Source organism: Anolis sagrei, chromosome 5 (genome assembly GCF_037176765.1).
Source record: "Anolis sagrei isolate rAnoSag1 chromosome 5, rAnoSag1.mat, whole genome shotgun sequence".
Lineage (NCBI taxonomy): Eukaryota > Metazoa > Chordata > Lepidosauria > Squamata > Dactyloidae > Anolis > Anolis sagrei.
Genome location: NC_090025.1, coordinates 79313914 through 79338044, shown reverse-complemented (window position 1 = coordinate 79338044; position 24131 = coordinate 79313914). Strand labels below are relative to the sequence as shown.

General features: G+C 41.1%; 1 protein-coding gene across 2 annotated transcripts in view; it reads left to right on the top strand.

Annotated features, from left to right (window-relative positions):
• LIMCH1 (LIM and calponin homology domains 1) overlaps positions 1-24131 on the top strand; it is a 341273-nt gene that overhangs the window by 231307 nt on the left and 85835 nt on the right. For both annotated transcript variants that reach the window (XM_067468791.1, XM_067468792.1), the window contains exons 5-6: positions 62-92; positions 6935-7045. In XM_067468791.1, coding sequence (XP_067324892.1) covers positions 62-92; positions 6935-7045 — 142 coding nt within the window. The remainder of the gene's footprint in view (positions 1-61; positions 93-6934; positions 7046-24131) is intronic.

Below are 24131 nucleotides of genomic sequence, written 5' to 3'. Positions count from 1 at the left end.
AAAGAGTTTCTGCTTTCTGATATTTCTCTCTCCTTTCTTTTTGTGCGTACTGCACATCCAGGAATCATGAATGTACTCGGAAGCTGAAAAACGTAAGTATTCACATTCGTAGCTATATCGCTCCCCCATCCTCACTGTGGGCTGGTTTTGTTGTACCAGACAAGGCTTGAAGCTCAGATGTAGTTATATGGATCAAAAGAGCTTTTGTGTATTGGCATGCACTTTGTCTCTTTGCAATTCACAATCTGTGGTGCTTCTGTCGAAAGCTATCTGTGCTCCAGCTTCAGCTAGGAAAGAACGCAGCAGCTCCCGTTGGCACCAGCAGGGTTTTAATGTTTGGCACAAACAAAACAGTCCCGCTTTTTTAACAAAAAATATCTCTCCTTTGTGATTTTGTTACAAAGAGGAACTTGGATTTCTGCAAAGCTAACAGATTTCTGCCTGACACTTCAAGAAATGGCATTGACGTCCTAATCTAAATTGTGCTGTATGAACTTGGCAGTCCTGTCGTTCTTCGTCGGAGTTGCGCGCTTCCCTTTGTGCTTGTGTTTTCTGTATGGAATAGTAGTTTCAAAGCAACCTTTTCTGCTCCCTTGCCTTGTTGATTGAAACCAGTAGTAGCAGTCGTAGTTTTGTAACTGTACAATGAAGGACGTCTTAAATTCTGCTGGTCACAGAGTTAGGTAAACTATTCAAAGCCAGACAAAACTCCAGGTTTTATTGTCAACTTAGCATTCAAGTTGTGTTTGGCTGAAGTCCTTCGACTCCAGGGAAATGCCAAAAACCTTTCAGTGATAACTTTTCAAGCCCTGAATCATAGTTACAGGTAAAAAGGGCATTGTTAGTTGGTCCTGCCTTTCCTGTCATCAATATTGTAATTGTTTTTCCTCCATCAGTGTGTGAATATATAAGGGAGCCATTTAGAGTGCTTGCGTTTAAAGTTCCCTGATGCAGGTTTTCCTATATTTTAAATAAATCTACCCAGAGTGTCTTGTTTTTCAAAAAGAGGCGTACATAACTATTCATTATAATTATTCACAATTACTCATTATAAGAAATAATAATCTATATAAATAAAAATGTAATGTTCATTTGTGGGATTAACAGAACTCAAAAATCACTGGGGGAATTGACACCAAATTTGGACACTATACCCCTAACAGACCAACAAGTGACCATCACTCATAAAAAAAAACTCAAAACAGCATAAAGGACTCAAAAACCCCCAAAAAGCTAAATGACATACAGAAAAAATGGAAAGAAGAGGGAGGGAAGGAAGGGGAGAAAGGAAGGGGAGAAAGGAAGGGAGGGAGGGAGGGCAAGAAAGAAGGAAAGAGAGAAGGAAGCATGGAAGGAAAAAGGTAGAGAGGGAAGGAAGGAGAAAAAGTAGTAGGAAAAGAAAAAGGGGAAAGGAAGGAAAGAGGTAGAAAAGGAAGGAAGGAGAGAAGGAAAGAAGAAAACAGAGGGAATAAGGGAAAGAAGGAGCAAAGGAAGGAGGGAAAGAGGAAGGGGAGGGAAGAAGGAAAGAGAGAAGGAAGGGTGGAAGCAAAAAGCGAAGGAAGGAAGGAAAGAGGTAGAGAAGGAAGGAAGGAGAGAAGGAAAGAAGAAAACAGAAGGAATAAAGGAAAGAAGGAGCAAAGAAAGGAGGGAAAGAAGGAGGGAAAGAGGGAGGGAAGAGAAGAAGGAAAGAGAGAAGGAAGGGTGGAAGCAAAAAGCGAAGGAAGGAAAGAGGTAGAGAAGGAAGGATGGAGAGAAGGAAAGAAGAAAACAAAAGGAATAAAGGAAAGAAGGAGCAAAGGAAGGAGGGAAAGAAGGAGAGAAAAAGGGAGGGAAGGTTGGCCACAGCAACGCGTGGTGGGTAGAGCTAGTAATAATAACAATTATTATTATTATTATTATTATTATTTATACCCCGCCACCATCTCCCCCAAGGGGACTCGGGGCAGTTTACATAAGGCCACACCCATCAATACAGTAAAACACAATATAAACACAAAAACACAACAAAGGATCAGAAAATAAATTACATAAGATGCAAACCAGTATAAGTAAATGACACAGCAGCATAAAATCAAACATTAAAACTCAGATGATCACACTGGGCAGAGCCTAATTCGAGGACAAAATTTTAAAACACTGGGAGATAGGACAATGTAAAAACCAGGGAGAAGATCCGAGGTAGGATTTAATTGCACGAAACATAAAATAAAGTGCTTCTGAGAAAGGCAGGCTCGCTTTCCTAAATGATATTCAAGGTTTACTAAATAAAGGTCCATAATGAAAACTCAATCAAATTAAATCCCAGCAGATTTTAAGTCTAGCAATAGCAACAGTTGAACTTTAGAGTAGGGATTCGCAACTAGGTTATTCTGGAGGCCCATTTTTACCCAGGGACCGTCACCTTGAGGAGCAGCAGAGATTTGCCAAAAATGCCAAAATGAAAATGTAAAAATGTTCAACTGATTGGAAGTCCCAGTTTTAGTTTTGAAAATGAGTATTTTGTTTAAAATGTTAAACAGTGAGCCCTTGCAGCCAATTTCAAAGGTAACAACAACAACAACTTTATTGACCTCACAACCTCTGAGGATGCTTGCCATAGATGCAGGCGAAACGTCAGGAGAGAATGCCTCTAGAACACGGCCATTTAGCCCGAAAAAACCTACAACAACTGAACAACTTTATTCTTGTATCCCGCCACCATCTCCTCAAAGGGATTCGTGGTGACTTACACAGCACAAGGTGCCTAAAAACAGAAGATAAAATAAACACAGTATAAAATACGATAAGTGAAACACATACACATATAAAACACCAACCAAAACTCAATAAAGCTGCAGTCATCAATCAATGGCAGTAGGTTGCTGTAAACATGGTCAGGCTGTAAACAATAGGACAAGGGAATAGGATAAGTGCAGAGATGTAACAATGGAGAGAGGTCATAGGATAAATTGCAGACTGTATGACTGTTAACGCAGAACAACTAGGGACTTGACATTCTCAAAAGCTTGTTTAAATAGCCATGTTTTCAAGTCCCTACAAAAGGACGACAGTGTGGGGCCTATCTGATCTCCCTGGGGAGGGCACTCCAAAGCTGGGGGCCACCACCGAGAAGGCTCTCTCTCTGGTCCCCACCAACCGTGCTTGTGACAGTGTGGGACTGAGAGGAGGGCAGCCCCAGCTGATTGTAGAGCCCACACTGGTTCAGGGGGGCGGTATGCGGTCATGCAGATAGGCAGGAGCCGAGCCAGTTCCAGGCAAAGTGCTGGTACCAATCCCTGACACTTTGGGGTGAGTTGGTGGAATTGTCAGTCCTTCCATCACATAGCTTGTAAAGCATTGTCCTATAATACTTTTGCCCCATGTCTTTTAAAGCCCCCCTCCAGTTCTGGAATTATCTCGCAATCTGGACAACCCGACCAGCCCTGAATATGGGTGCTGCTGTGGCTCTGAACCAGTACTTCCCAAAAGTTAGGGTTCATATACATTATAGACTTGATGGAGTTTGACATCATTTTAACTGCCATGGCTCAATGCTATGGAATTCTAGGATTTGTAGTTTGGTAAGGCACCAACACTCATTGACAGAAAAGGCTAAAAACTTTGTAAAGCTACAGTTCCCATGATCCCATAACTTTGAGCCATGGCAGTTAAAGTGGTATTAAACTCAATTTATTCTACATGTGCACACAACCAAAGTTAAATCAATGTGTTTTTTTAAACAATGCATTTTAGACATTATGGGTGATGAGGGAGAGATTGAACAACATTAGTTCCCGAAGGGGGACTCAGAATGGCCTAACAAAAGCATCATACGATGCTAGCATCATAAAACAACCACAGTACAATCAAAATATTAAAAATTAAAACAACAATTAAAACAATTAATTAAGACACATCCATTAAAATAAAAATCCAAAAAAACAGTCTGGGTCAATTTATTGCCATAAGTTGTGTGATCTTCTTCCACTTGCTGCTCACTGATCAAACGTTTGGTCCCATAACCAGGTTTTGATTGTCCTTCTGAAAGACAAGAGGAAGGTGGCCAATCTGATATCTCTGGGGGGGGGGCATTCCATAGGAGGGGGGGCACTGCTTAGAAGGCCCTGTCTCTTGTCCCCATCAACCATGTTCGCAATAGTGGTGGGATCGAGAGCAGGGCCTCTCCTGAAGATCTTAAACTTCGTGATGGTTCGTGGCAGGAGATTAGCAGTAATTTCAAATGAAGGAAAGGATGACATTGCAAAAGATGGTTGAAATATTGTCAGGAAGAAAACATACTCCAAGCTAATTCCTACCCAATCAAAATATTATATCAGGAAATGTATTATGAAAACTGTGGCTTCCTAAACAGTAAAATTGTGGAAACATTTTCAGTTCACATCATTATATGCGGGTGTGTTTTCCGCTGCTATCCTGCTGCCCATAATGAGTTTATTTCTGTGAGTGGAAGTTTCCTGTCTCTTACCTGCTCTTTATCTGAATGGATCTCAAAAACTGCACCTGCAATTTCTACATAAACAGGAAAATAATTTTCTTTAATACATATTGAGTTGTAAATACAGGCATTTTCAAATAAGTAGCCATGTTAGTCTCTTGCAGTATCAAATGGAGGAATGAAGGGAGAAGTGTAGCAGCACCTTTAAGACTAAATTATTTTTTATTTTTGCAATAGCTTTCATAGATATAAACCCACTTCTTCAGATGCAGTACAGAGAGTGTTTTCTCGCATCGATACTAACTGACCACTGTAAATATCTGGAAGAACTCTGTCATCTTATGCAGTCCTTTGAAACTTTATTGCAAGAGTAATGGTTTGCATCGTTTTCGATCGAATTGCATTCTGTCCCACTCCTACAACTAATTAAGTTAGATTTTTGTCATCTTGTCTTGGCTATCTATCATTCCAGTTCCAGGCAAAGTGCTGGTTTTAACCTTTAAAGCAGAAGCAGGCAAAATGCAGCATCCAAATGTTGTTGGAGTGAGAATTCTAGTATTCCACATCATTCACTTTATTGCTTTGGGCAGATGCGAATTAGAATGCAACATCTTGAGAGCTATGCAATCCCCACCTCTGCTTTAAAGTTCTCCTAGCCTATATACTTAGAATCATAGAATCATAGAGTTGGAAGGGACCTCATGGGCCATCCAGTCCAACCCCCTGCCTAGAAGCAGGAAAATTGCATTCAAAGCACCCCTGACAGATGGCACCCCTGACAGCCTCTGTTTAAAAGCTTCCAAAGAAGGAGCCTCCACCACACTCCGGGCCAGAGAGTTCCACTGCTGAACGGCTCTCACAGTCAGGAAGTTCTTCCTCATGTTCAGATGGAATCTCCTTTCTTGTAGTTTGAAGCCATTGTTCCGTGTCCTAGTCTCCAGGGAAGCAGAAGACAACCTTGCTCCCTCCTCCCTGTGGCTTCCTCTCACATATTTATACATGGCTGTCATATCTCCTCTCAGCCTTCTCTTCCTCAGGCTAAACATGCCCAGCTCTTTAAGCCGCTCTTCATAGGGCTTGTTCTCCAGACTCTTGAGCGTATCAGTCGCCTTCCTCTGGACCTATTCCAGCTTGTCAATATCTCTCTTCAATTGTGGTTTCCCAGAACTAGAATATTCCAGGTGTGGTCTAACCAAGGTCTAGATCTACTTCCCTAGATCTAGACACTATGCTCCTATTGATGCAGGACAAAATCCCATTGGCTTTTTTTGCCGCTACATCACATTGTTGGCTCATGTTTAACTTGCTGTCCACGAGGACTCCAAGATCTTTTTCACTCGTACTGCTCTCGAGCCAGGCATTGTCCCCCATTCTGTATCTTTACATTTCGTTTTGTCTGCCTAAGTGGAGTATCTAGCATTTGTCACTGTTGAACTTCATTTTGTGTTGTTGCCAGATATCGGAAGGGCCGCTGCCCCCCTGCTTTTATCCCTTCTTTATTTTCCCTCCCCTACCTTTTCCCCTGTAGAAGGGGCCAAGGTCTTTTCAATTGTAGCTCTCATCTGTGGAACGTTTCCATTCTCCTCCTTAGGGAGTTCCACTGGGTACCTTGCTTGTCGTAATTCATTTTTTGTGATGTTTTTATTATTTGCTACTAATTTTATTTTGTGATTTTAAAATATATCATTATTGCATTATTTGTGTTTTTTAATTTATTGTGCCTTGCTAAGAAAATTCTGATTGTAGGGAAATCTAAAATTACAACTATCTAACTTAATAATTTTTTGAATTGAGATTAAAACAGCTGCAATGGATCAGGCCCAAGGCCTATCCGGTCCAGCATTTAGTTCACACAGTGGTCAAACGTATGTCTGTGGGAAACACAGAAGCAGGATATGAGTACAATAGCATCTTACCATTGGTTTTCCCCTGCAACTGATATTGAGAGGTGTCACTGATAATTTTTTTATGATACAGAAATTACAGTGGCTAAACCACCTTAGAATTGCACATTAATCATACCGAACCCTTTATTCTAGTAGAATTACAGCACAAAACATATCCGCAAACATCCATGCCAAATTGGAGTACCTTAGCCTTTTATTGTTAGTAACATATAAAGATAAATTTGAGCAATTTTTAAAGTTTAATTGCTTTACAGAGTTTTGACTCTTGACACGATGTTGGGCAGGGTTTCCTTTCTATCGCTTATCAAATATTTTGGAACAACATTTGACAATGTTTTTGCTTCTTAGCTTACATTCAAAATTCCAACATGCTTGTGTGGCTAGAAAGTCTTTACAACAGTGTTATATATTTAATACTGGTGTTCATGGCCTTCCGTAAGATGACAGTTTATCTCCTGTTTTGAAAGAACCAATGACCAGTGATTTAATGTGATTTACAAAAACAGACAGAGATTTAAACAAAGTTTCCATACTAGGCTGAACAAGTGACTTTCACAGACTTTTCTCAAATAATGCTAATTATTTTTTCCAGGTTTTAGTCACCATCTATTGGCTGGGGAAAACAGCAAACAGCAGCACTTACTTCAGTGGAGCAACGCTGAACCTGAAGGAGTTTGAAGGATTATTAACCCAGATGAAAAAGGTATTTTTGGAGATTAAAAATAGTGGGCTTCTAAAAATAAATGCATGTATATTAAAGGCTTAGCTTTCTCCCAGATACTGTGGCATGCATCCAACAGATTTTGTCTGAACTGTTTGGGAAGCATATGGATACTGACTGTGAAGTGACATATCACATATGAATGACATATCGGCGCCTTCCACATAGCTGAATAAAATCCCACATTATCTGCTTTGAATATATGGCAGTGTGGACTCAGATAACCCAGTTAAAAGCAGATATTATTGGATTTTCTGCCTTGATATCCTGTGTTATATGACTGTGTGGAAGGGCCCATGATTGTAGAGCCTTCAAGCAGTGTTTTCTACAGTGCTCCTATAAAATAAGGGTATTTATTTATCGTGTCATCCGCAACCAGAATTGTATTACATTTCTAACAGAACAAAACAAACAAACAGATTAAAACACACACACACACACAAATTTTGCAAACTTGGTAGCTGATTAAATGTCCTTTGACCAGTATCTGGCCACTTGGAGTACCTCTGGTGTTGCCGCAAGGAGGTCCTCCATGGTGCATGTGGCAGGGCTCAGGGTGCATTGCAGCAGGTGGTCAGTGATGTGCTCTTCTCCACACTCGCATGTCGTGGATTCCACTTTGTAGCCCCATTTCTTAAGATTGGCTCTGCATCTCATGGTGCCAGAGTGCAGTCTGTTCAGCGCCTTCCAAGTCGCCCAGTCTTCTGTGTGCCCAGGAGGGAGTCTCTCATCTGGTATCACCCACGGATTGAGGTGCTGGGTTTGAGCCTGCCACTTTTGAACTCTCGCTTGCTGAGGTGTTCCAGCGAGTGTCTCTGTAGATCTAAGAAAACTATTTCTTGATTTGAGTCGTTGACGTGCTGGCTGATACACAAACAAGGGATGAGCTGGAGATGTCTCTGCCTTGGTCCTTTCACTATTGGCTGCAACTTCCCAGCGGATGTCAGGTGGTGCAATACTGTCTAAACAGTGTAATTTCTCCAGTGGTGTAGGGCGCAGACACCCTGTGATCTCATTACATGTCTCATTAAGAGCCACATCCACTGTTTTAGTGTGGTGAGATGTATTCCACACTGGGCATGCGTACTCAGCAGCAGAGTAGCATAGCGCAAGGGCAGCCCTACTTATATATATACTTATATACTTATATAAATAAGGGTGCAGCCCTACTTATTTTGTGTTGGAGATGAAACTATTGTCCAGACACATCTGTTGTGGCTCCTGTTTGTATTTCTCTGCCAACTTTAAAGCTTTAAAATGTATTTATCTATGTAATGGTATAGGGAATAAAAACTAATTAATACATTGCCTCTAGGCATGGTTAGGTGCCATCGGAAGCTTTGTAATTCGGAATAAATTTGGAAAAATTACCTTTTGAAGCAATTTCAAAGTTTTTAAGAAAACTGGAAATCCCTTCCGAAGCTTGTCTCGCCATTTTTCTTCTGACTCAGGAAGTGAGTCAGAAGTGACTCAGCGTTTGGAGGCAAGCAGCTTGCATGCTGGGATGCTTGCCTCCCAGCCAATGAGGGGAGAAGTTTTGGGAAAGGGAGGGCTGGGGTTTCCGCACGGCAGCCATTGCGCTATATAAAGGGCAGCACATGGCTCAGAGGCTCATTGTGAGCCCAGGAAGGGAAGGGGAAAGAGAAAGGGAAGGGAGGTTGGAAGAAGAGCAGTTGGAAGAGCAGAGCAAGCGGAGAAGGGCTGGGAACAGGGCTGTTTCCTGCCTGCCTTGCAGCCACTTGTGTGTTGTTTCTGTTGGGGGGAAGAAGAGCAGGGCAGCAGAGAACCATGGCAGGAGGGAGAAGGGCTGTTGCCTGCCTTGCAGCCGCTTGTGTGTTTTTGTTGTTGGGATTTGGGACAAGTGGGCGATGCATAGGTGGGTAATATTGAGGTGTTATGGTGCAGTTTGTTTCCTCAGTTTGCTTTGCGTTGCCAAATAGTCAAAATATTATCCTTCTTAAAGTTGTGAAATCAACTTCAAAAATCAACTTCGGCAGTGGAACTCTCTGCCCCGGAGTGTGGTGGAGGCTCCTTCTTTGGAAGCTTTTAAACAGGCTGGATGGCCATCTGTCAGGGGTTATTTGAATGCAATATTCCTGCTTCTTGGCAGGGGATTGGACTGGATGGCCCATGAAGTCTCTTCCAACTCTTTGATTCTATGATTCTATAAGCCAAAAAGGCCTCTCCCTGCTCTTTGTGTCCTTAGTTGCTTTATGTTGCTACTGAGGAGACAATAGAAATCCAATATAGTCAAAATATTTTCCTTCCTGAAGGTGTGAAATCAACTTCAAAAAGCCAAAAAGGCCTCTCCCTGCTGTTTGTGTCACAGTGGCAAGTTTTGTTAGGATTGGTCTAAAAATGAAGGAGAAAGAATCCCTGAAGTTTGCCCAGTGCCATTTGCTTTTTTTTCGTATATTGCACAATCATGTCCCCCATTAACGAAGCAATTTGGAAAATTCGGAAAGTTCAAAAAAAATCGGAAAAAATCAGAATTCCTTTCCGAAACCAACCACCAGCACCCCCTACATTCGAAACAACTTTTGAACCATTTTTTTTGGATCAACCATGCCTAATTGCCTCCTTAAACTGCAGATTGTAGTGCAGAAGTTTTTTTGTCATGAGCATATTTTTTGTGTGGGCTGCCATACTCCCTTGAACAAACATGTCATCAAAAGTTATGCTCCTGTGAGCCACCATAGGTTGCACTTACACTTCTTTGGGAATATCTAGCCTATACACATTGAGGTTTTGCATACCACACCGTCTTCCTGGGCTCATAATACTATCTACTATTATTTCAGATGAGCTGCAGGGAGAAATAAGCCTGCTGCTCACTGATTTCTGAAAGCACTCTGTTCTACCATCAGTGCAGGTTGAGTATTCCTTATCTGAAATGTCTAGGACCAGAGGTATTTTAGGTTTTGGATTTTTTCAGATACCTGTAATGAGATATTATGGACCTAAGTCTAAATATGAAATTCATTTATGTTTCATATGCAGCTCATTACTTGAAGGTTATTTCATACGCAATATTTTTTTCATCATTTTGTGCATGGAACAAAGTTTGTGTACTCTGATCCATTGTAAATCAAAGGTGGCACTATCTTCGCAACCTATGTGAACAATTTTAGAATATTTTGGCTTTTGAAACCTATAATGCGATATTTTGTTGGAGAATGTTAGGAAAGGTGAAAGATACAAACATCTCCACCAACTTCTAGCAATGTTACCTCTGTGGTTACAGTTTCCCTGCTGCTTTGATAGATACATAATATTATATAACAAAATTTGAAAAAAAAATCTGTTCCTCGTTTGAAAGTGTTAATTCCTGTTTAAATGTATGGTATTTATTTTGAAAGTAGTTGCTATACTCCAGAGACTTTGTTTTTGTGGCTGCCACAGGCTATGTTGTATTGGACTTTATGAGATATTTATTTATTTATTGTGTCAGAAGCAAATCTAGGATGCAGTTATAATGTAATCAAAAGAAACAAACAGAGTTAAAAACTTGGCATTATACTCAATGTGCTTTGACCAGAAGCTGGCTACTTGGAGTGCCTCTGTTGTCACTGTGAGAAGGTCCTCCATTGTGCATGTGGTAGGGCTCAGGTGGCATTGTAGTAAGTGGTCTGTGGTTTGCACTTCTCCATATTTGAATGTCGTGTACTTCACTTTGTAGCCTCATTTCTTAAAGTTAGCTCTGCATCTCGTGGTGCCAAAGCTCAGCCTGTTCAGTGCCTTCCAAGTCTTCTGTGTGCTCAGGAGGGAGTTTTCCATGTGACATCAGCCATGAATTGAGGTTCCGTGTTTTAACCTGCCACCTTTGGACTCTCGCTTGCTGAGGTGTTCCTGCGAGTTTTTCTGTAGTTCTTAGGAAGCTGTTTCTTGATTTAAGTCATTGGCATGGTGGCTGATATCTGAACAGCAATGGGCCGGAGATGTCCTTTCATTATAGGCTGCTACTTCCTGACGGATGTTAGGTGGTGTAATACCAGCTAAACAGTATAATTTCTCCAGTGGTGTGGTGCGTAGACATCCTGTGATAATGCAGCATGTTTCATTAATAGCCATACCCACTGTTTTAATGTGGTGAGATGTATTCCACACTGGGCATGCGTATTCAGCAGCAGTGTAGCAAAGCTCAAGGGCAGATGTCTTCACTGTATCTGGTTGTGATCCCCAGGTTGTGCCAGTCAGCTTTCGTATTATATTATTTTTTGCACTCATTTTTTGCTTGATAGTCAGGCAGTGCTTCTTGTAAGTCAGAGCATGGTCCAGAGTAACTCCCAAGCATTTTGATGTGCTGCAATGTTCCAGTGGGATTCCTTCCCAGGTGATTCTCCGAGCTCAAGATGCTTATCTGTTCTTAAGATGAAAAGCACATGTCTGTGTTTTAGATGGATTAGGGATCAGCTGTTTTTCCCTGTAATAGGCAGTAAGAGCACCCAAAGCTTCGGAGATCTTCTGTTCAACCATTTCAAAGCTCCCTGCTTAAGTGGTGATGGCACAGTCGTCAGCATAGATGAAACTCTCTATCCCTTCTGGCAGTGGCTGATCATTTGTGGTCTTTGAAAACGTATAGCAAAATGTGCTGCAGGATGTCACACAAAACAAAGTTTTTGCAGTTTAATAAATGTTTACTATTTTTTAATGATAGAACCAATTAGGAAATGACATGTTACATAGTGTACAGTGGTCCCTCACTTATCACGGGGGTTCTGTTCCAGGACCACTCGCGATAAGTGAAAATCCACGAAGTAGGGATGCCATGTTAATTTTAATATTTATACATTATTTTACATATTTTATATATTATTTTTGTACCCGTGCTTCCTTACCCATCTCCCGGCCCATCCCAAGGGTGCCTGCCTGCCTCCCTGGCCTCCACAGACAACGGAAGAGCCTCCGGAACCACGCAGGTAGCAGCAGGCCAGGGTGGCAGGCCTTCCACACCGCACCTCAGGCCACCGCACTTCTGGTGTCCCCAGCCTCCACTGGATGTGAATATTTTATATTTTATATTTTTTATTATTTTCAAAAACCCACGAAACAGCGAGTCTGCTAAAAGTGAACCCCGAAGTAGCAAGGGAACACTGTAATTGTTTCAAAAGGGATTAACTCCCAAACAATCATCCTGTGATCCCTAGAAAAACATGTCCACCCATATGTGGAGAAAAGGCACACTTTACTAGATACTAATAAATAGAATAAAAAGCCACATTCTGATATCGCTGAAACAAGGACATTAAGACAGTTGTGATTGCACTGGTTCTGCTGCCTTCATCCATTTGTTTTCTTTTGCTGGCAAAATGGACTCACATCCCTTACCACACAATTGGAGCACTTCCATGTAGACATCATTATATCTTGGCTTGTCTCTATATCAACAAAGACTTTCTGCATTTTACTGGTGCGACAAAAAAATGCCATCCTGCTTACTGGCTTTTTATGCTGACTTCAGCTTTTGAGAATGGCTTTCCTCCCTGAATAGAGGGAAGGGACTATTGTGTGTTAATGAAGGAACAACTCTTGCATGACTCCCATTCATGTCAGTAAAGCATGTGTAAGAGTGTGTGGGATATGTGTGTAGATTTTCCCTCTGAATCGTGTCCCATGATTCAGCTAATCTGTAGGTCCTCATCCATCCGTTCTTGCAACAAGCATCAGATCACTTTGATAATAATCATAAAATGTTTATAGTGTGAATGGTTCTATTTTTTCTTCATTCCACAATATGTTTGCAATATAGGAAATGGTTGGGGTAGAGATCTTTTGCATTTCTGTTATGACTACTTTTATTGTGTGTCTATGGGCTTGATTTTATCCAGATGGCTATGATAACTGTGGCGTTACGGAATGCCATGCTACAGATTATCGGTTCAAAAAAATTGTCATAATACAGATGTATGCACTCAGATAGAACCACATGTTACAAATGAATTCGTAACAATAGGTTACTAACCCAAGGCACATAGTGGTTTTCATAGTGAAAAGTGCAAAGCATGTTTTTAAGCGTTTGAGAGAAGTCTCCCACATGATGGTAAAACATCCGGGCATCCCCTGAGCAACGTCCTTGCAGACGGCCAATTCTCTCATACCAGAAGTGACTTGCAGTTTTTCAAGTCACGTCCGACACGAAGAAAAAAAAGTGTTTAGAATAGTTCACAGCCAGCTTCAGGGTTAAGGTGGGCAGAATTGTATTCTATTTAGTACAAACGTTTTAAAAGCTGAGGGCTGAGAAGAGCAGTATAAAAATGTAGTAAATAAATAAATAAATAATCCAATGTCCAATTTTAACTCAATAATAGTGGCTGTAAAGATGCCACCACTTTGTAACGACACTATCACTTTGTAAAGACGACACCAGAAGCAGTAGGGCCATCACTGATTTATCAGGGTCTCCTACTATTTGTAATGGATTTATAAAGTTGATAACACAGCTAATAGCTTATAATATTTTGTTGGTGTTTCTTTAATGTGTAGCGCGGCTTGACTTGAATGTATATGTAATAGATATTTGGCTTTAAGAGAAACTGTAACAAGTTTATTGAAGTATAGAAGAAACTTAATGGTTTCAATGTTTCTTAACTCCTAGAGGCACATTTCTTTAGAGATTACATTTATAACATTCCATAAAACAACTCTTGAGAGGACTGTTCCTTCCACTAAACAGGTTTTAAACTTATTTTTCTTCAAACTGAGTTTCTTTCCTTAACAGTTCACTTCAGGTACCAGCTTATTCTTTCCCTATATTATTTCTGTTGCAGTAAAGATGCTTACTTGGGTTCTCTTCCCCTTTTTGCTCATACACTAACTACTAATCTAAATAAGCCAACTTGACCTATCTAAACCGCACAGGCTAAAAGCCTAAACCTTCCTGGTTCTCAGCATAGTAGAACCAGCCTTTCCCTGTAGTTCTCTAACTACAGACTGCTTCCCTGATTCTCAACACTGTAGAACCAGCCTTTCCTGCAGTTCTCAGACCACAGACTGACCGTTTTAAAATGGCTGCCCTGCCAAGTGGCAGTTGGCTCCTCCCCTTTTTCCATGGCAACCCAGCTCAGAGTGAGCTGAGCTGGCTACCATCCCTCCAGTTATGCTATTTTATATACCCTATAGATACTTAAACACCTATCTATAATTATACATAACTGTAGGTTAAAATTCACACTTCATCACAGTGGCAAACACTGTAATCCAGTGTTTGCCACTCTTCCATATGTCATCATTTGGGGACCCCCTCCCCCCAGCACCAACTGCTGATCTGGGCCAGAGAGAGGGGACCAGAAGACAGTTCCACCTTGTCTCCTCTGCTATGCTAATAATACAATACAATACAATACAATGTTACGTTATATAATATATTGTATATACATATAATATTTATAATGTTATAATGTAATACAGTATAATACTACTAATAATAATATGATATTATAATTATATATTTTGTATTACATGCAATATTACTAATAATATTACAATATAATGATATAGTACAATATAGTAATATATAGTAATATATAATACTGATATTGTACTATGGAAAGCCCCTACACTAGAAACATTTAAAAAGAACCTTAAAACCTGGCTCTTCCGCTGCGCCTTTGGCGAGTAGGTGCACAACATGACACTACTGCTCCCCTCAACGCTTCTGTCACTGGAATACACCCCCCCCCCCCCCCCCAAAATGGGAAGTTTAGTTTCAAAGCCTGGTGTGTCTTTATGAGCTCCCTGCAAATAACCTGCTCCTATTTTTTATCTCATTAGAGTTTTTAACATTTTATCCTGTACATGTGACCCACTCACTGTTACTGCAATTGTGTTTATTGTAGTATTATTTTGTTATTGTATTCATATGTATTCTTAAAATGTAATTTTGCTGATGTTGCTTGTTGATTATGTTTTGGTTTTATTTCGATGTAATATGTTGTCCGGGCTTGGCCACATGTAAGCCGCTCCGAGTCCCCATTGGGGAGATGGTGGTAGGGTATAAATAAAGATTATTATTATTATTATTATTATTATTATTATTATGCTAATAATATAATATATTGCATGTATATATATCTTGTAAGCCGCTCTGAGTCCCATTCGGGGTGAGAAGGGCAGCATATAAATGTTGTAAATAAATGAATGAATAAATAAAAGTCTGGCTCAAGTACATAGAAAGAGGAGGCATGGATTTCCCATCAGTTGGCATGGTTTTCTGCACTCTCCTGCCTGTTTCAATTACTGGCATGATAGACAAAACAATGTTAAATTGAACTAATTTGATAGCCCTACAAAACGGCTTTCTGAGAATCAAATCCTTCTACAGTTTCATTCATTCATTTACTCAAATATTTGGATTTTTTTTAAAAAGAAGAACAATCCGGTTTTGTATTTTGCAATATTTTTATGCGTGGAAAGCAGACATTGTCCTGCAGTATAGATGATCTGATTTTTATTTGTCTTGCTGCTGAACTTTTCCACGATAGTCAAATGTACTCTCTTTTTCTCCTTCTCGCTTTCAAAAACTGGCAGTCGGCCAAAGGATTAAATGTAGTCTATTGGTATGCAAGATGTGGAACTGCTGGGAATTTGGGAAAGATGTCAGAATGGTTGGAGGAGATGGGGGTGAACAAAGAGTGGTCTTTTTTTTATTATTGAATGGGGATTGAATTTGGGGTCCGGCAGAGTTCTGGCAATGGATACTGTGCACTTTAATGTTGTACAGTGCATGTCCATATTTCTTTCTTTCTGACTCTCACTTACTTATTTCCTCAATCACCTGCCTTTTTCCAATACGTTCAAGGTATCATGGCTTACCTCCTTTTCACAGAAACCTGCTAACACCAAACACACCGGAGTTAGGATAGGCAACTGGCTCTCTGGGTTTTATTTGTATATATCACTACTTTTTAATGTGGATAGAAAATATAATATAATAATGTAATGTAATATAATATATATTGTATACACAGATAATATTTATAATACTAGCCGTCCCCTGCCACGCGTTGCTGTGGCCCAGTCTGGTGATCTGGAAAATAAAGTAATGAGAAAATGTTGATTTGTAATATATGCAATTTCTTTATGCTTGTGTGTAAACAGTATTTCTTGCTATTTCTTTGTCAGTATTGGTGTGGAGATTGTCTGGTTTGCCTACTCTGGAACATGCAACATTTAATTGTCCTTCTTTAGGGGTCCCTTTCAAATCTATGATACTATATCTCCGTGTGCATGAATCATATTGCTCTATCTATATCTATGGCTGGATGGCTCTTTGTCAGGAGGGCTTTGATTACATTTTCTTGCCCTGGTGAAGGGAGTTGGACTGGATGGCCTTAAGTATTTTCTGTTGGTCATGGGGGTTTAGTGTGGGAAGTTTGCCCCAATTCTGTCGTTGATGGGGTTCAGAATGCTCTTTGATTGTAGGTGAACTATAAATCCCAGTAAGTACAACTCCCAAATGTCAAGGTCCATTTCCCCCCAAACTCCATATGTGTTCATATTTGGGCATATGGAATATTCGTGCCAAGTTTTGTCCAGAGCCATCATTGTTTGAGTCCGCAGCGCTCTCTGGATGTAGGCGAACTACAACTCCCAAACTCAAGGTCAATGCCCACCAAACCCTTCTAATGTTTTCTGTTGGTCATTAGAGTCCTGTATGCCACGTTTGGTTCAATTCCATCACTGGTGGAGTTCAGAATACTCGTTGATTGTAGGTTAACTATAAATCCCAGCAACTAAAACTCTCAAATGATAAAATCAATTTTTTGAGTGATGGTCACTCCTTGGGTTAGTAGGTGTCTTGTGGCCAAATTTGGCAGCAATTCGTCCAGTGGTTTTTGAGTATTGTTAATCCCACAAACGAACATTACATTTTTATTTATATAGATTACGTGTAATATTACTAATATTATTATTAATTAATTAATTTATTAACTTTATTTGTACCCCGCTAACATCTCCCGAAGGACTCGATGTGGCTTACAAAGGCTAAGGCCTCAATAAAAACAACAGCATAACAATACACATAACATTATAAAGCAAATCAAAACCTTAAGTAATAACAGTAAACAATAAAAACAATACACCATAACACAATAAAACTAGGGCCGGGCCGAATGTAATGGGTACAGATTAAAAAGTGCTGAGTATGACAGGTGCAATGTAGGATTTTAGGGTAAGTGCAATGTGCAGACAATCCTAAATCTCTGATAAAGTGCTTCTGAGACATATTGCTTGAGTTTCCTATTCTGGAAAGGCACACCGGAACAGCCAGGTCTTCAAACTCTTCCTAAAGACTGCCAGTGTCACAATATCACAATATATTTAGATAAAAGATATTTAGCTGCCTGCATACCTTCTATTTTATCAGTTTTATACTAATTTTGCAATGCTTTTGATATGAAATAAATAAATCAAGAGCTGTGAGAGAGTAAAAAAAAGCTATACACTGGACTTGTAAAAATTCCCAGAGCAGTTAGTAACCAGATTATCACTAATGTTCTTGTCTGTAAAGACCTGTATTGGTCTGTTGGGATTTTGACTACTTGTGGAAAGTTAAACTTGCCAAATAAAGAACAAAAACATGTCATTTTTTGTAAACCTTTAGTGACTTGTTGCCAAGGCCCAATCTAACAAAAGACTATTCATGAACAATTTGGATGTATAAACTTAATGCATTTCTTTTAATTATTTATGTCTTGGAAAAGACATAAATGTATTAATTATTTAATAATTACCTTGCCATTGCCAAACAGAACTGAGGGGGAGTGCCATAACTGAGTGTCCTCTCTTCCTTATCAAATTATTATTATTATTATTATTATTATTATTATTATTAAAAACTTTTATATACTGTTCTCTACCTCCGTAGAGGGACTCAGGACGGTTCACAGCAAGGATTCAATACTAACAAGTAAAACCATTTAAACATAATACATAACAATGAATAAAAATACAATAAGATAAAATACATATAAAACCAGTTCGCCAAGATAAAGCAATGTCAACTCAATCCGCATATAGTAGTCAATACATTAGTCAGTTACGGATCTCAGCCATCATTCTGTGAATGTTAATTTCCTTTAGGTCTGTGGCTTTATTTCACCTTACAGCTATTGTCCTCTCGGAGCTTGGCCTTAGGGAACCTTAGCTTTAAGCACGCTATGGTACTTTTGGCATCAAGATCTTTAGTGACCCTAATTAATTTGTCTCACTTGGAAGTCTGTAGGGCATTTGAACTTTGAGTTGTCCTGCTTTGCATGTAAATCTCTTGTCAGATTCTGTGCAGCTTTCTCTCAGCTGCTTATCTTAGTAGCATTTTTGTCATTGTTCCTGTGATTTGTCTGAGATTCTGCAGTTGCAAAGAGTGCAAAGCTACACGCTAGGAAGTTCCTGGTTTTAACCTTTCCATTCATTAGTAGGTTTAGGAGAGCTCACAGTCTTTCAGTGTGGTCCGTTTTTAGCAATATAGGGGTGATAATACTGCATGTTTTATAACAAATATAAGAAATATCATAAATATTCAGCTTCACAGCTTTATATGAACCCCCAGTGGCACAGCGGGTTAAACCCTTGTTCTGGCAGGACTGGGTTTAACCCATGTGGATGAGCTCCCGCTGACAGCTCCAGCTCCCCATGCGAGGACATGAGGGAAGCCTCCCACAAGGATGGTAAAACATCAAAACATCTGGGCGTCCCCTGAAGAAGAAGAAAAAGAACTTTATTTTTCTATCCCGCCTCCATCTCCCCGAAGGGACCCGGGGCGGCTTACATGGGGCCAAGCCCAAGGCAAAATACAATTAAAAACAAAACAATAACAAATTAAAACAGCATAAACCAGAATTACAATAATAAACAAGTATCAAAAGCAACAGCAGACTAATTTTGGAGTGGGGGGGGGGGGAGAGGCCACTATGCGAACTGGTTAAAGGATAAGGTGGTTCAATAAGGTGGATAGAAACGTATAATAGCATAGGAAATAACATTGAAACAGAGCAATTAAACAGGATCAATTCGGCTTAACACACACATATATATAAATATATATATAGAGAGAGAGAGAGCTCCAGCAAAGGATCACCGCCTTGTCGGGGCGCTGGAGCTTGAGCACCTCAATGATGTCATGAGCGAAACCGTGAAGGGCCACCCAAGACGGGACGGTTGTGGCAGAGAGGTCAGACCAAGCGTGATCCCTGGGGAAGGCAATGGCAAACCACTCCAGTATCCTTGCCAAGAAAACTAAATGGACCAGTACAACCAGAGATATGTCGGTATGCCATTGGAAGATGGGACTCCCAGGTCGGAAGATGGCCAAAATGCTACTGGGGAGGAGCAGAGGATAAGTTCAACTAGCCCCAGATGTGATGACGCAGCTAGCTCAAAGCCGAAAGGAAGGCTAGCGGCCGACGGTACTGGAGGCGAACGACGAATCCGATGCTCTAAAGATCAACACACCATAGGAACCTGGAATGTAAGATCTATGAGCCAGGGCAAATTGGATGTTGTTATTGGTGAGATGTCAAGACTAAAGATAGACATTCTGGGGGTCAGCGAACTGAAATGGACTGGAATGGGCCACTTCACATCAGATGACCACCAGATCTACTACTGCGGACAAGAGGAACATCGAAGAAATGGAGTAGCCTTCATAATTAATAAGAAATTCGCTAAAGCGGTGCTTGGATACAACCCAAAAAATGACAGAATGATCTCAATTCGAGTGCAAGGAAAGCCTTTCAACATCACAGTGATCCAAATATACGCCCCAACCACAGCTGCTGAAGAAGCAGAAGTAGATCAGTTCTATGAGGATCTGCAGGGCCTACTGGATAATACACCAAAAAGAGACATTATTTTCATTACAGGAGACTGGAATGCCAAGGTGGGAAGTCAAATGACAACTGGGATCACAGGCAAGCATGGTCTGGGAGAACAAAATGAAGCGGGACGCAGGCTGATAGAATTCTGCCAGGAAAACTCGCTGTGTATAACGAATACTCTCTTCCAACAACCTAAAAGACGGCTTTATACATGGACCTCACCAGACGGTCAACACCGAAATCAGATTGACTACATCCTTTGCAGCCAAAGGTGGCGGACATCCATCCAGTCGGTGAAAACAAGACCTGGGGCTGACTGTAGCTCAGATCACGAACTTCTTATTGCCCAATTTAGAATAAAACTAAAGAGATCAGGGAAAATACACAGACCAGTTAGATATGATCTCACTAACATTCCTAGCGAATATACAGTGGAAGTGAAGAACAGATTTGAAGGACTAGATTTAGTAAACAGAGTCCCAGAAGAACTACAGACAGAAGTCCGCGACATTGTTCAGGAAGCGGCAACAAAGTACGTTCCAAAGAAAAAGAAAACGAAGAAGGCAAAATGGTTGTCTGCTGAGACACTGGAAGTAGCCCAAGAAAGGAGGAAAGCAAAAGGAAACAGTGAAAAGGGGAGATATGCCCAGTTAAATGCGCAATTCCAGAGGTTAGCCAGAAGAGATAAGGAACTATTTTTAAATAAGCAATGCATGGAAGTGGAAGAAGACAACAGAATAGGAAGGACAAGAGACCTCTTCCAGAAAATTAGAAACATTGGAGGTAAATTTCAGGCAAAAATTGGTATGATAAGAAACAAAGATGGCAGGGACCTAACAGAAGCTGAAGAGATCAAGAGAAGGTGGCGAGACTATACAGAAGATCTGTATAGGAAGGATAACAATATCGAGGATAGCTTTGACGGTGTGGTGAATGAATTAGAACCAGACATCCTGAGGAGTGAGGTTGAATGGGCCTTAAGAAGCATTGCTAACAACAAGGCAGCAGGAGATGATGGGATCCCAGCTGAACTGTTTAAAATCTTAAAAGATGATGCTGTCAAGGTGATGCATGCCATTTGCCAGCAAATATGGAAAACACAAGAATGGCCATCAGACTGGAAAAAATCAACTTATATCCCCATACCAAAAAAGGGAAATGCGAAAGACTGCTCAAACTTCCGTACAGTTGCCCTTATTTCTCATGCCAGTAAGGTAATGCTCAAGATCCTGCAAGGAAGACTCCAGCAATACATTGAGCGAGAGTTGCCAGATGTTCAAGCTGGGTTTAGAAAAGGCAGAGGAACGAGAGACCAGATTGCCAATATCCGCTGGATAATGGAGAAAGGCAGGGAGTTTCAGAAAAACATCTACTTCTGCTTCATTGACTATTCTAAAGCCTTTGACTGTGTGGATCATAATAAATTGTGGCAAGTTCTTGGTGGGATGGGCATACCAAGCCACCTTGTCTCTCTCCTGAGGAATCTGTACAAGGACCAAGTAGCAACAGTCAGAACTGACCACGGAACAACAGACAGGTTCAAGATTGGGAAAGGCGTACGGCAAGGCTGCATACTCTCATCCAACCTTTTTAACTTGTATGCAGAACACATCATGCAATGTGCGGGGCTTGATGAATGCAAAGCTGGGGTGAAAATTGCTGGAAGAAACATTAACAACCTCAGATATGCAGATGACACCACTCTGATGGCCGAAAGCGAGGAGGAGCTGAGGAGCCTTCTAATCAAGGTGAAAGAAGAAAGCGCAAAAGCCGGGTTGCAGCTAAACGTCAAAAAAACCAAGATTATGGCAACAAGAATGATTGACAACTGGAAAATAGAGGGAGAAACCGTGGAGGCCGTGACAGACTTTGTATTTCTAGGTGCAAAGATTACTGCAGATGCAGACTGTAGCCAGGAAATCAGAAGACGCTTACTTCTTGGGAGGAGAGCAATGTCCAGTCTCGATAAAATAGTGAAGAGTAGAGACATCAGACTTGCAACAAAGATCCGCCTAGTCAAAGCCATGGTATTCCCTGTAGTCACCTACGGATGTGAGAGCTGGACCTTAGGGAAGGCTGAGCGAAGGAAGATCGATGCTTTTGAGCTGTGGTGTTGGAGGAAAGTTCTGAGAGTGCCTTGGACTGCGAGAAGATCCAACCAGTCCATCCTCCAGGAAATAAAGCCCGACTGCTCACTGGAGGGAAAGATACTAGAGACAAAGCTGAAGTACTTTGGCCACATCATGAGGAGACAGGAAAGCCTAGAGAAGACAATTATGCTGGGGAAAGTGGAAGGCAAAAGGAAGAGGGGCCGACCAAGGGCAAGATGGATGGATGGCATCCTTGAAGTGACTGGACTGACCTTGAGGGAGCTGGGGGTGGTAACGGCCGACAGGGAGCTCTGGCGTAGGCTGGTCCATGAGGTCACGAAGAGTCGGAGACGACTGAACGAATGAACAACAACAATATATATATATATATAGAGAGAGAGAGAGAGAGTAATGTAATATAGGAATTCAGATTCAAGTCATGATTCAGTCATGTTACAGGTCATTTGTCATAGGACTCGTCAGTCGAATGCACAACAAAACGTCCACATATTTAATTCCTTATGGAATGTGGGTGGGGAGAGTGCCAGCTTAATTTCCCTGGGGGGGGGGGAAGTTCCAGAGATGAGGGGCCACCACCGAGAATGCTCTTTCTCCCGTTCCCACCAACCACGCCTGAGACGGGGGTGGGAGTGAGAGAAGAACATCCCCGGAAGATCTTAAGGACTGTGTGGGCTCGTAGGGGAGAATGCGGCCACAAAGGTAGGCAGGTCCTGAACCGTTTAGAGCTTGGGCAACGTCCTTGCAGATGGCCAATTCTCTCACATCAGAAGTTATTTGCAGTTTCTTAAGTCGCTCATGACATGAAAAAAGCTGTACATTTTAACATTGCATATGTAAATTTGTTAACATTTCGTTGATTTCTAAATCCATTGTTTTCACAATTAAATTCTAACAACCTTCCTATTGATTAATGATTCTTGTTACTTCACTTTTTGTAATTTTCAGCAGTCTTTTAATATTTTTTAATCTGTTGGGGTACTCTGACATACAATCCAAAGGTGGCCAGATATTGAGTTCCAGTTTACTTCCATATTGAAAACAAAGGCTCTCTCTGGGACTATGGATCTCATCACATTGTCTTCTGGAAGCACCCTAGGATGCTTCCAGGTTGCTTCCTCACCCGAGCCCACAGGAGCCCATCATACAACGCAAGGCTACTTCTGGCTGGGCTCCGTCCTGGAAACGTCCTGGAAGCTACACAGAGAACATTGCGGGGGGGGGGGGGCTTTCCCGTCTTCTCATTAGACAGAATAGGGACAGCAAGGGGGAGCCCGGTGAGATCGGGAAGGGGACGATGTAAGGCCCAGGTGACGGGTTCCCATGCTGCTCTACATTTTTGCCCAACGAATGCCCCCACTGTTCCCCAGATTCAGGAACTCAATGTGATGAGGTCCTAAGGCAGCTTAGGGAAGCCTATGAGTAATACCAACTGGAATTGTTGTATACTTTCAGGTAATTTCTAATTGATCATAACTTTATCGTGGAATTCTCTTGGCAAGATTTGTTCAGATTAGATTTTTTTTTCCTTGCCTTCCTTTGAGGTTGATAGAATGTGATTTGCCCAAGGTCAATTTGCTTGAAACCCTGTCCTAGTACAATGTTCAGTTCACTACACCATACCAGTGAATCACTTGTCGGCAACACATAGTAAAGCACATTTTTGAACGGATCCGCAGTGGTGGGAGTCTCTATTACCGCAATGCAGATTGCACCCTGTGGCCCTTAGGTGACATAAAAAGGCCCTTTTGATGAAAAAAAAATCCCCCAAAGTTAAAAAAAAAACTTGTGAGAGGCCATTGTGGCTTTCCATCTATAGTATAGTATTGCTTTCCCCTATTTTAATTAACCAATTAAATTAATAAACTTTCTTAACAGTTTATTACAAACTAATGAGCACCCAGTGGCTGAGTGGGTTAAAGCATGAGCTGCTATACTTGTTGACCGAAAGGTCACAGGTTCGAATCCGGGGATGGGCGTGAGCTCCTGCTGTCAGCCCTAGCTTCTGCCAACCTAGCAGTTGGAAAACATGCAAATGTGAGTAGATCAATAGGTACCACTCTGGCGGGAAGGTGCTCCATGCAGTCATGCTGGCCACATGACCTTGGAGGTGTCTACGGACAAGGTTGGCTCTTCGGCTTAGAA